Here is a 12957-nt window from a genome sequence, read left to right on the forward strand (position 1 = left end):
CCTCACCCACCTCCTTGCACCTCCCAACCCAGCCACAGGAGGATGGGGGAGATAACATTTGCTCTGGAGGCTGGGGCCCTGGTTCGGTGCTCGGAGGGGTTTGCAGCCAGACCCCAGCGGGTTTGCTGCCTCCCAGGCCCCCCTGCCCAGGCAGCCCCTGGCTGGGCCACTGCAGCCCAGAGGCGCTGGGCTGGGCCGGCGCGGGGATTGCTCAAGCAAATCCTGCAGATGAGGGTGATGTCAATGGGAGTTACGGGGTAATCGGGGCCTGTTGTGGCAACACCAGGAACCGACGCTCTTCCCTATCTCCGCCTGCGCGCCAGGCTGCGGGGGCTCGGAAACAGCCCGGCAGCTTCTTGGCGGTGCTGGATGCGGATGCGCGTGTATGGCTGTGGGGGGCAACTGCGATGCCCACCGCTCCTGCCGCTGGCCCAGAGGACCCCGGCACGCTGCTTTCAGTTTCCTATAGCTGCTGTGGAGCAGAGAGAAAAGTTCTGCTTAAACCTTCCGAGGCATTCGAGGAGGAGCGCTGCATCCGCAGGCTGGGGTCCAGGCTCTGAGCCCTATCAGGGGCTCAGGCCCCTTCCCACGGGAGGGCCCCCCACCTCTCCGCCCTCCCGCAGCTTTGTGCGGGTGCATTTTTCCTACCTGGAGCCCCCATCTTTGCTCTGGAGGGGAAAAAAGGAAAAACTGGAAAAGCTCGAGGCCAGCACACAGTCTGTTGTGTAGATACTCACTCGCACTGGCTGCGGGTGCTCAGAGCATCACTAGTGGGAACACCCAAAACTGAGAGAGGCTTTTGCTGACCCCAGCCCTTGCGAGGGATCCTGGGGCCAGAAGCGGTTGCAGGATTGAACCCTCTCTTGCCAGGGGGGCTATAAAACCTTACTGCCAAGAGCAGATAAACCCAAGCTTCCCCACAAAGCAAAATAAACTTGCTGATAGCTCTCCCGGCTCTCCGTGGTCGGTCATTAGTATGCGTTTCACTGCCTTCCCAGCTCTGAAATCCTTGTTTAGATAAACTTGAAAGCTAAAGGAAATTTGGCAGGCAGGGTCCTGCCCTGTGCGGAGGGCAGATAGTGTCACCTGAAATGTAAACACACACTATTGACTGGGGCCGGGACCAGCTTGTCAACGATAAAGCCACCTCTCGGGGCAGCTGCCGTCACGCTGCCGGGCACGGGGAGCACCGCTGGCACGCGGGGTGAGCTCAGCTGGTCACGGTGGCTGGGGAACGAGGTGGGAGCAGAAGTGACCCAGTGACCGGTGGGTGTGCGTGTGCCTGCACGTGTGCGTGCGTGTGCCTGCACGTGCGTGTGTGCGCACACGTGTGTGCATGCACAGAGGTTTCTCCATTTTCCCCCCTTCCACCTTCTCTCACCAGCAAATCCAGGTGGACGGATGAAGCTGTGCTGAAGCTGGAGCCAGCCTCTTCCAGGGGTCACGAGACACAGGGCATGTGAAGAGGAGACAAAGTGTGGTGGAGGGAGAAAATCGCGTTTCCTATCACTGGCATTGCGGACCCGATGCCTTGCAGGGAGGCTGGAGGTGAGCAGGATGACTATGGCTGTGTGGGACCCTGCCAGTTGCAACAAACCTTATCCCGCAGGATTCTTTCCATCCTGTTTCCTACAGCTGCAGCACGGCCCGGCCCTTGGGAGCAGGGCTATGGAGGGGCTGCGTACGCCCACCGCTGGGCTGGGGCCAGCCGGGGTGGCCGATGCTGCAGCATCGATGACGAGAGGATGGGGTGCCGTGGCTCTTGACCCACACGGGCTGTTTGGGAAGGGGAAGGGCAGGTCGGGCAGTTTCCCCAAAGGGTGGCATTGCGGTGGGGACGAGACGGTGTCACAACACCCCGTGCCCAGAAGCGGAGCCTGAGGTTTCTCCCCAGACGGGGTGGGTGAGGACATCTCCTGTTCCCTTTCGCACAGCTGTGAGAGCTCGCAGGTGCCAGGGCTGCAAGCCCACAGTGTGCCTGGGCATCCTGGCACAGTGGATGGGGCACAGCTTGGCCAAAAGCACCCATGGGACACTGACAACCTAAGGGAGGGACCAGCGCATCACCCTCAGGACCCCCAACACCTTCTGTGCTCTGCTCACCCTGGGGTGCTCCACTGCCATGTCCCTGTGGGCAGCTGCCCTTTGCAAGGCACCCGAACGATGCACGCGGGGGCTGCACGGGGCCACTGGCCTTCGCTGACCATCCCTGCAGCCCTCATCCTCATCCTCATCTGGGGGGGGCTGGCTGTCCCAGCTCAGGCAGCAACATGCTGGGGAGAAGACCCCCCTCTTGCCTCCCTCCTGCCCCGTGTCAACCCACTGAGGAGGGATGTGACATCCCCCGTCTGCAGTGACAAAGGCACCTGGTGGCAGCGCAGGCTGGCTGGCTGGGAGAGGAGCTGGGGGCTTCTCCCACTGAGGCTTTTCCTAGGATCATTAAGAGAAAAAACCCCCAAAATCTCAGAAAAAGAAAAATAACTTATGGGAAAAGATCACAGTTTATAATTGGGATGTGCAAATATCAATTTAAGTAGATTTTAAATCAATATGAACCAGAATGTTTCATTTCACCCTAATAGTTCTTTTTTTTTTTTTCTTTTTTCAAACAGGTGAGTTTTAATAAGCTAAAATAAAACATCTGCTATTTCAGTGCAGTCCTAGTGTGAGGAATATCAATTAACAAGAGGCATTCTTGGTCGTTTGAGTTCACCACAACAGCGCTGGAGCTACAGCTAGATGGGAATGTGAAGAAAATTACAACCTTTTCGGGGAAACCATTAAATAAAAATCAGAATTTGTCCATAAGTACCGCTGGGGGAGGGAAGCGGCTCATCTAATGTGTTCTATTTTCAGCAACGAAATGAATTCTCAGTGCAAAATCACTGCTTTTCACTCCTGTCCCCGTGTCCCTGTGTCCACGGAATCAGGCTCCAGAGGGCCCCTTGGGTGGAGGCTCTGGCTTGGCCCTGCCATTGGAGTCACCCCATTTATTTGCATTTTTCCAGCTCAGTCGGGCGCAGGGTGAGGATCCGCAGGGAACACGAGTGCTCAGCGTGGGCTTGCAGGGTCTCAGCACCCAGCAGCACCCACCCTGGCCCCATGCTGCTGCAGCCGCAGGGTCAGCAAGAACCTGCCGGGGGGGGGGAAGCACGGGAAGATCAATAAACCTTCCTCAGCTGTGAAAAATTAACAAATATCTGCAAACCCAAGAGCAAGCGTGGAGGCCAACACACAGCGATTGGAGAATTATCACGGGTCGCTCCAGCCTCCATCAGCTTGAGGAAATGGTGGGCAGCTCCAGCAGCCTGCTGCTGTGCTGGGGGGCAAGGGCAGCGTGTTCTGTCCTCAAGGGTCACGCGGAGGGGAGGATTTTCAGGTGCTGCTGCCTTTGCTTTGCCATCCTCCTGGGACCGATGCGAGCGTGTGACACCGGGAGCATCGGTCACGTTTTTCCACTAAATAGATGTTGCCTTGGATGTACTCGGCAGCGTGAACTGCCAGGGAGAGCACTTTACAGGAAAAATAAGCACCGGTTTCACCGCTAATATTTCCAGGGTTACCAGTTGCCATTAATTTTTGCTGTTTCTCCAGGCACAGGCGGTCTCAGGAGACCCCCGGCGTGGCTGCAAGGGCTGCGGGCCCACGCTCGCCCATGGTGGCTTGCATGGGGGCTCTTCCTGCACCTGCTTGCCTAGCACAGCCTGCCCGGGGCTGCGGTCCTGGGGGGGCTCAGCACCCCCCTGTGCACCCCGACATGCACCCCCGCTTCGCAGGGAGCTACTGCCTCTGCGGGGGGAAATCAAAAAGGAGCAAAAGGGAAGGGAAATTAAAACCTCGGCGGGGGGTGGGGAGCAGGGAGCGCAGTGGCTTTGGCTCCGCGTCTTTAATTCCGCGCCGGGTTTTGCGCGCTCCCACCTCCCCGCCCGCACCCCACGTGGGGACAGGGCGGGGCCGGCCGCCTCGGCCAATGGGCAGCGCCGACGCCTGACACTTTTTGCACGTCAACAGCCGGAGCGCAGCCAATTAGCGGCGGGGCCAGGCCGGGGGGGGCCGGGGCACCCCCACATCCCAGGGGGGGCTCCTCTAGCCCCCTGCCCGGGGGCCGGGGGGGGCGGGGGGGCGCGTTCCCCGCGCAGCGCGACCACCGCCTGGGGGGGGTATTTTTTTATTTCCTTTTTTCTTTTTTTTTTTTTTTTTTTATGAGGGGTGTGTGTGTGGGGGTGTTTTGATTTTTCATTTTTTGTGTTGCCCCCCGCCCGCCTTTTATTATTTAGATGGACGCGTTTCATTACTGGGGAGAAAAACCTAAAATATTCCTTTGATACACAAAATCAAATTGATATTTAGCCTCTGCTTACTTCTTTATGCGCGGCTGCCCGCGCCGCGCGGCAGTGACAGATTGTTTGAGCTGGAGGAAAAGCCATCCCGAGCTAATTAAGCCGCCATGCCGGGGGGGCTGCGGGCGGGGGGCTCCGCGGCAGCCGCGTTTGTCAGCGCTCCGGCCCCGCGTGGCTTTGATTGACAGCGCCCCCCCCTCCGCGGCTGCCCGGCTCCCTTCAGCCAATAGAGTTGAAAGAGCCGAGCGCTCGGTGGGGTTTGATTGGTTGAAGGGCGGGGGGTTTGCTGAGGGGGCCCCACGTGGGGTAGGGAGGCTCCGTGTGACGTGAGGGTGAGGAGCCATTTTGTGTCGCCATCGGCCGGGCCCACGCGTGAGGATGCGGAGGGCCGCGGGGGGCCGCACTCCTGCCCACCGGGGTTCTGCGCCCCCCGACCTCCGTACACCCCCGGCCTCCGTAGCCCCCCGGGGCTCCTCACCCCGCGCCCCGGGCTCGCCCCCCCGGGCTCAGCGCCCCGGGGTCAGCCCGGCCGGCCTGTGCGCCCCCGAGGCGGCGTTACCCGCGCCCCCCGTTACACCCGGTTCCCCCCCCGCCCTGCCCCGGTAGCACCGGGCAGGGCCCAGCCCCCCCCCGGCCCCCGCACGGCCAAGCGGCGGCCGCGCAGCGGGGCGGGCGTTACGGTGATACAGCGGCGGGGCCGCACCGGGAGCGCCACCGGGACCCCACGGGCAGCGCCTGGGCCCCACCGGGACCCCACGGGCCGTGGCGGGGCCCCACGGGCAGCGGGACCGGGCCGGGGCGGTGGGGAAGCGGGGCGTGGCCTGTCTGGCTGGGAGGCGTGGTTTACCGAAAGGGCGTGGCCTGATGGGGGCGTGGCCCGCCGCCGCCGCTCAGTCTCTCATCGTTTCAGACACAAGTCTGGGCATTGTGACGTCTCCGCTGTAGTCGCCCAGTCAGCTGCGGGCTTTTCTGTCCCCCACGTGGGTTTTCCGGCCGGCTATTGGGCGGCGGCGGAGGGGCCGCCCGGGTTTTGTTCCCCCGCCCCGCTTCGCCCCAGCGCTCTGGCGGCGGCGGCGCGGACCGCGTGCTCCGGGGCTGCCGCGCTCCGCCGTGCGGGGCTCCGCTCCGCGCTCCGGCACCCCTCACCCCGGCACCCCCCGGCCGCGGGACCCCAGCACCCCGGACCTCGGGGCAGCAGGAGCAGCAGCAGCATGGCTTGTGGAGTTACGGCGATACCGGCTGGACGCAGCTGAACGGCCGCCCCCGGGCGGGGGAACCGCGGCGGAGGCACCGCTCGCACTTCGCATGCCCGCGGCGCCCGGGAAGTCGGATGTGTACGGCCTTCTCCCCCCTCCTCCTCTCCTCCATGGCCGTCGTGCTCCGGCGTTAGTTCCTGGCTTTGCTTCCCCCTTCTTCTCGCAGCAGGAATCCCGCGGGATCCTCCTTCCTCCGGGGCTCCTTTGGTTGCGTTTTGTTGTTGCTTTTTTATTATTTTTTGTGTGTGTGTCTCTGCGTGTGGTTTTTTCATTTTTTTTTTTTTTTTTTTTTTTGAGCGCGGCCGCCGGCAGGCGGGGGGGCGAGGGAGCGGAGCGCCGCGGGGCGGGGGGGGCCGCACCTGGCCCCGGCGGCTGCGGGCAGCTCGGCCGGGCTGGGCTCCGCGGGCGCGCAGCGCGGCCCCGGCGGTGCGGTGGCTTTGCGCGGGGGGTGGGGGGCCCGCAGTCAGGCCTGCTCCCCCACCCCCCCGCCCCCCATCCCCCCTCCTCCGCCCCCCGCACGGACTTTTCCTCTCGTCTCTTTGTTCCAGTTCTCGGCCTCTCCGGGAGCGCTCCGGGCAGCAGCGCACGTCGCGATCGCCGTAGCGAGGCACGGCGCGGCTGGCTCCAGTGACCCCCCCCAGCCCTGCCATGTACCCCCAGGGCCGGCACCCGGTGAGTCCCGCTCCCCCTCGCCCCGCTCCCCCCGCTCCGCGGCCCCGGTGCTGAGCGCCTCTCCCTGCAGGCTCCGCACCAGCCGGGCCAGCCGGGCTTCAAATTCACCGTGGCCGAGTCCTGCGACCGGATCAAGGACGAGTTCCAGTTCCTGCAAGCCCAGTACCACAGGTGAGCCCGGGGGGGCCGGGGCGCGGCTGCGGGCAGTGCCGCTCCCCTCCCCTGCCTGCCCCTGCCTTGCCGTGCCTCCCCTGCCTGCCCCTGCCTTGCCGTGCCTCCCCTGCCTGCCCCTGCCTTGCCGTGCCTCCCCTGCCTGCCCCTGCCTTGCCGTGCCTCCCCTGCCTGCCCCTGCCTTGCCGTGCCTCCCCTGCCTGCCCCTGCCTTGCCGTGCCTCCCCTGCCTGCCCCTGCCTTGCCGTGCCTCCCCTGCCTGCCCCTGCCTTGCCGTGCCGCCCCTGCCTGCCCCTGCCTTGCCGTGCCGCCCCTGCCTGCCCCTGCCTTGCCGTGCCGCCCCTGCCTGCCCCTGCCCCTGCCTTGCCGTGCCGCCCCTGCCTGCCCCTGCCCCTGCCTTGCCGTGCCGCCCCTGCCTGCCCCTGCCCCTGCCTTGCCGTGCCGCCCCTGCCTGCCCCTGCCCCTGCCTTGCCGTGCCGCCCCTGCCTGCCCCTGCCCCTGCCTTGCCGTGCCGCCCCTGCCTGCCCCTGCCTTGCCGTGCCTTGGCGCCCCTGCCTGCCCCTGCCCCTGCCTTGCCGTGCCGCCCCTGCCTGCCCCTGCCCTTGCCTTGCCTTGGCGCCCCTGCCTGCCCTTGCCTTGCCTTGGCGCCCCTGCCTGCCCCTGCCCCTGCCTTGCCTTGGCGCCCCTGCCTGCCCCTGCCCCTGCCTTGCCTTGGCGCCCCTGCCTGCCCCTGCCCCTGCCTTGCCTTGCCTTGGCGCCCCTGCCTGCCCCTGCCCCTGCCTTGCCTTGCCTTGGCGCCCCTGCCTGCCCCTGCCCCTGCCTTGCCTTGCCTTGGCGCCCCTGCCTGCCCCTGCCCCTGCCTTGCCTTGCCTTGGCGCCCCTGCCTGCCCCTGCCCCTGCCTTGCCTTGCCTTGGCGCCCCTGCCTGCCCCTGCCCCTGCCTTGCCTTGCCTTGGCGCCCCTGCCTGCCCCTGCCCCTGCCTTGCCTTGCCTTGGCGCCCCTGCCTGCCCCTGCCCCTGCCTTGCCTTGCCTTGGCGCCCCTGCCTGCCCCTGCCCCTGCCTTGCCTTGCCTTGGCGCCCCTGCCTGCCCCTGCCCCTGCCTTGCCTTGCCTTGGCGCCCCTGCCTGCCCCTGCCTTGCCGTGCCGCCCCTGCCTGCCCCTGCCCCTGCCTTGCCTTGCCTTGGCGCCCCTGCCTGCCCCTGCCCTGCCTTGCCTTGCCTTGGCGCCCCTGCCTGCCCCTGCCCCTGCCTTGCCTTGCCTTGGCGCCCCTGCCTGCCCCTGCCCCTGCCTTGCCTTGCCTTGGCGCCCCTGCCTGCCCCTGCCCCTGCCTTGCCTTGCCTTGGCGCCCCTGCCTGCCCCTGCCCCTGCCTTGCCTTGCCTTGGCGCCCCTGCCTGCCCCTGCCCCTGCCTTGCCTTGCCTTGGCGCCCCTGCCTGCCCCTGCCCCTGCCCCTGCCTTGCCTTGGCGCCCCTGCCTGCCCCTGCCCCTGCCCCTGCCTTGCCTTGGCGCCCCTGCCTGCCCCTGCCCCTGCCTTGCCTTGGCGCCCCTGCCTGCCCCTGCCTTGCCTTGCCTTGGCGCCCCTGCCTGCCCCTGCCTTGCCTTGCCTTGGCGCCCCTGCCTGCCCCTGCCCCTGCCTTGCCTTGGCGCCCCTGCCTGCCCCTGCCCCTGCCTTGCCTTGGCGCCCCTGCCTGCCCCTGCCCCTGCCTTGCCTTGGCGCCCCTGCCTGCCCCTGCCCCTGCCTTGCCTTGGCGCCCCTGCCTGCCCCTGCCCCTGCCTTGCCTTGGCGCCCCTGCCTGCCCCTGCCCCTGCCTTGCCTTGCCTTGGCGCCCCTGCCTGCCCCTGCCCCTGCCTTGCCTTGCCTTGGCGCCCCTGCCTGCCCCTGCCCCTGCCTTGGCGCCCCTGCCTGCCCCTGCCCCTGCCTTGGCGCCCCGCTGGGTCTCACACCTTTGCTCTGCCCCCCCCCCCCCCAGCCTGAAAGTGGAGTATGACAAGCTGGCAAACGAGAAGACAGAAATGCAGCGCCATTACGTTATGGTAAGAGACTTTAATCAGATTTCGGATCAGGCTGTAAATGTCATTAGCTGGGAGCCCAGCCGTGTGCTGGGAGAGGGGCAGCAGGAGGGGGACAGGGACCGGGACCTCTCCACCCCGCCGGAGTGGGCACCCAAGGGACCTGCCGCCCTGCCCCGGGCTCAGGCAGGGAGGGGGCCGGCTGCATGCCCTGCTGGTGGCTGTGCCAGGTCGAAGCAGCCCAGGAGAGCAATAACAAGTTTCCTGTTAACCCCTTTTCTGCCGGTGCCTGCGGCCCCCTGGGCAGGGGGTACTGGGGGGTGCCCCGGGGTGCTCGGCGGGATGGGGTGCAGCCCCCGACGATTCCCACCCGGGCTCTTTTATTGCGTCTTTTGAGGACAGTTTGCATGGCAGGGATGTGGGGGGGTTGCTGGTGGGGGTGGCAGGAGCCAGCCACCCCCTTTCTCGGCGGGGAGAAGGGGTTGGTGCTCCCTGGGTTCCCAGCAGCAGTGCTGGAGTCAGGGTGAGGGGGGGTAGATAAATCCATACCCCACCCCCAGCTCAGTGAGAAACTGGGTTTTTGGCCAGACTACGGGCAGTACCTGTTCTGCCAGGGCTCTGCAGACGCCTGTCACACAGCTCTGCGCCTCTTTGTTTTTCTAAATAGCTTAGGAGGAGAAAACAGGAGTAAAAAGGAGTGTCCTCTTGTTAAATGCATGCCACTTGAACCCTATAAACATCTGCTTATTATAACGTATAATTTCCTTGGCTACCAATGCTTTAAGCACAGTTTTGACCGGGATGCTTTCTGGTAATGACCTTATGCAAATACCTTATGTTAAATTAATTCAAATTCTTCTTGGCTCTTTTTTTTTGTTTTGTTTTATTTATTCCCCAGTACTATGAAATGTCCTATGGTTTGAATATTGAAATGCACAAACAGGTGAGTAATTTAAAGGGGGGAAATTGTGATTGATTGATCTCCTGTTGCCCTTTTCTCAGCCTGAGATAAAATAGGCCCTGATTGCACTAAATGGGGAGCAAGTGCTGAAGCTGGGGATGTGACTCCAGGTGAGATCCTATGGCCCAGCAGTTACATCGGGAACTGCAGGGTGATGGCAGGCCAGTGAGGTTTTTGCCTATATTCAGGAAAAACTTGGGTTTTGAAAATAGTGTTCATGAGATGGGGTGAAAATAGCCTTGTGTTCCACGCTGGGAGGTAGGTACCTGGAATGGCACATTCCCAGCACTTGGAATATTCTGTTATCTCCTGCGTTTTCCTCTGGTTTTGTGGTTGGTACAACACGACCGTTTCTAAGGTTGTAACCCCCTGATACTCGCCGTGCTGTAGTGTGAGACTTAAAGGGAATTATCTTCAGGGATACTGATACGGTGTGTTGCTCAATGTCACGGATTTGTCTTTGCATCTGGAAAATGAAGCAATGTTTGGTACTTGGCCCCCCACCCCCACCCCGCAGTCTAATATGTAACTTGCCTGGAGGAAAAAATAGAGAAGGCCGTAGCAGAATGTGGTGTGCTACCTTGATAAGATTATAGTTAAAGAGCCTAAAGGCTGGGCACATGATGGTAAAACTTAAAGGAATAAAGTTATTATTGAGATTAGACCTGATTATTTGTGCTGCTGCTCTGCTTACTGGTTTTAGAAGTAGTTCTAATTAAGAACTTAAGGCAGATAGAAGTTGACATCAACTTTGCCATTCGCAAATCAGCCCCGTTCAACTCCAAAGTGGTTTTGCTTGACAGCAGCATCACCCTCCGAAGTAGGAAAGTGTCGTTAGCTGACTGATGAAATTCAAGGCAGCGTGCCTGTGAAGCTGCTCTCCTTCGCGCACACGCTTCCCTTTAGCTTTCTGGTACGTAGTCACAGGGTAACGAAAATAATTACTGCTTAGTCTTCAGTTTTTTAAAAATATCTTCTTCCATGCAGATAATCCTGACTTCTTTCTCTTCGTTGCTTCTGCCTGGACACACAAGCGTCCTTGCAAGGCAGCGCTGCTCATGAGGAGCCCTGGGGGGGCTGCACAGGAGCCCAAGCCCCCAGACTGGGGGCAGGCAGGGCATGTGTGACCGCTGGACGGCTCAGGGGAGCCGCTGGTGCGGTTTGCCTCGGCGCAGCCAGAGATGCCCCTGAATTCAGAATTTTTGCTTAGGCCTGTGGTGGCCTTCTGCGAGGACCCAGTCCCTGTTTTGCGTGCGTCCAGAGGGACATGGACCCTGTGGCCTCTTCGGAAATGCTCGAGGGAGTGGAGTGCTGCAAGCGCGGGCCGCTCTGGGGAGAGGGAGAACCTCTTGCTGCCTGGGTGCTGGGTGTTGAATGGCTTCACTCTGCAAACGCTGGGAGATGCTGAGATAATACAGCAGGATGCCGAGCTTGTTCTATTGATTGGAGCTTTGGAAGCAATTGCCGTTTCCCTGAGATGCGCAGTGTTTTGCACCGGTGCGTGGCTGCAACTGGAAATGGATCTGGGAGGTTTTGCACGGCAGGATGAGTGTGGGGGCTGGGGGCGAGAGCCCGCTGGGCTCTGGCTTCGTCAGGTTGTGGCTGGGGCGCTCCGCCCTCTGCTCCATCTTGCGGCGTGACCACGTAGCGTGTCTTCCTCGTGGTGCTGAGCCAGGCGAAGTGTCTGCTGCCTTGGCTTCTGGAGGGTGACTGAGGAGCCTTGGAACGCCCGGGGGCTGTTTTCTCTGGGGCTGGTGCAAGCGGAGCCCAGCCGCTGCTGCATTCCCTGACCCGGATTTTGCATTTCCCGGGTGGCAAGGCCGAGCGTGGTCGGTGTGCCTTGCTGGGAGCTTTGCTACCTTGCAACTCCGCAGATAAATCTTTGCCGGATGCTTCCAGCCTGCACCGAGCATCCCCTGCCTGCTTTAGTTGTTCCTGGTGACATATGCTGCGTGCCTAGTGCTGGGCTGATGGGGGAAGTTTGGGGAGGTGAAGCTGTCTTGTTATTTAATTGACAGCAATGTGCATGGTGCTGGAGGAAAACAAAGCAGCCCGAGCTGCTCCGAGCGTGCTTCCAGGCGAAAATGGGGCGAGAGGGAGCGGAGGGATGGGAGAGCTCGGCCGGCCGGAGCGGGTGCCTGGAGAGGCTTTGCCCCTCTTTTGGGCTGCAGCATCCCCCTGAAAGCCATCCCATCCCGCCGCTAATTGCAGCGTGGTCCTGCCTGCATCTGGTTGAGGGTGGCTAGTCCTGAACAAACAAGTTTATCAGCTGACCTGTTTAGCGGTTGACTTGTGTTTATCTGCACACAATCAAGTAGACTGAAGTGCTTGAATTATTCATGCAGTGTCCTGCCCTCCAGACTTGACTGCTTGTGATTACATCTGCTTGAGACAAACATTGATGGATACTTCATCTTTAAGCAAAAGGGGATTGTCTGTCTGTGGGTTTATATAACAGATTATCTCTTCTACGCTGAATATTAAGTGTGTGTATATGTGGCCGTGTGTGGGGTTTTTCTTCCCCCCCTCCCCCCCCCCCCCCATTTTGTTTCTTGTTAAGGAAAAAATGCAGTTTCATAAACAACTCCATATGCAAGGAAATATTTAGGAAGTGACTACCCGCTTTGTTGCATATAACGCGGTGAATTGCTCCTTACATCAGTCTTCCTGCTGAATGAAGCACTCTCTTCCCAGGGCTCAGCTTTCTTAAACTTGAGGCCAGCCAGGAGTTTTCTTTTTAAACCTGGGCAAAGCTCTTTTTTTTTTTTTTTTTAAGGTTAATTGATTTTTACAAAAGAAACTCTCATTCCCCTGTTGGTTTTGCATTGTTTTTGTTCAGATCTCTGTAGATAATTGCCAAATGCAGTCAGAGTGAATAACGATTCCAAAAGAAAAACTTAATTTTGTGTGGGGAAACGGGACACCTTGGAGGGCAGAACCTTTGTGCTGATTTTCTTTTTTTTTTAATGGCTGAGATCTCTCCACATAAGCACTTCTTGTTTTTGTGCTTAAACGCTTAATGCTTGGAACAAACCTAAACCCTCCTGCCACTTCCAGGGAAAGAGAGGCATGCTTTCTTTTTTTCTTTCTCTAGAATATTCCAAGAACACAATATACTTTCTGTCATGCTTGTTAGCAAGGAGTGCCAGGTAATAATTTGCTAAATACTTCAGAAGCCAAGTAATTTGTTAGTGTGATACTCTCAGGTCTCCTAAGGTAGGGAGGAATAGCTCTCAGCCAGCTTAACCTCTCCCTCCCCTTGGCTTTACGGGAGGCACCGGCAGCCCCCGGTGACTTTTGGGGGTCCTGAGTGAGCTCTGCCCCCCCACCCCACAGCCCCAGTGCCCGTGGTAATTCCGTAATGAGGGGTTGTGGCCCGCCCCTCCACACCCCCTCCCTGAATTTAATTCTCATCAGTGAAGCTCTCCACTTTGCTAATAACGATAGCAGCCACAAATAGCTTTCAACATGCCATTGACAGCCTGGTTGGAGAGAGCACTTGAAATAGTGGTAGACAGCTGAAAGTACCCATAATTGTGCGCCGGAGTG

General features: G+C 60.8%; 1 protein-coding gene across 1 annotated transcript in view; it reads left to right on the forward strand.

The window, feature by feature from the left end:
• The first annotated feature begins 5293 nt into the window (after positions 1-5293).
• Positions 5294-12957, forward strand: part of TLE3 (TLE family member 3, transcriptional corepressor) — a 32112-nt gene continuing 24448 nt past the window's right edge. The window contains 5 exon segments of the mRNA XM_037395068.1: positions 5294-5725; positions 6145-6268; positions 6339-6439; positions 8408-8471; positions 9346-9390. Of these exon segments, the coding sequence (XP_037250965.1) occupies positions 6245-6268; positions 6339-6439; positions 8408-8471; positions 9346-9390 (234 nt within the window). The 5' untranslated portion in view covers positions 5294-5725; positions 6145-6244.

This window comes from Falco rusticolus, chromosome 7, assembly GCF_015220075.1.
Source record: "Falco rusticolus isolate bFalRus1 chromosome 7, bFalRus1.pri, whole genome shotgun sequence".
In the NCBI taxonomy this organism is placed as follows: Eukaryota; Metazoa; Chordata; class Aves; order Falconiformes; family Falconidae; genus Falco; species Falco rusticolus.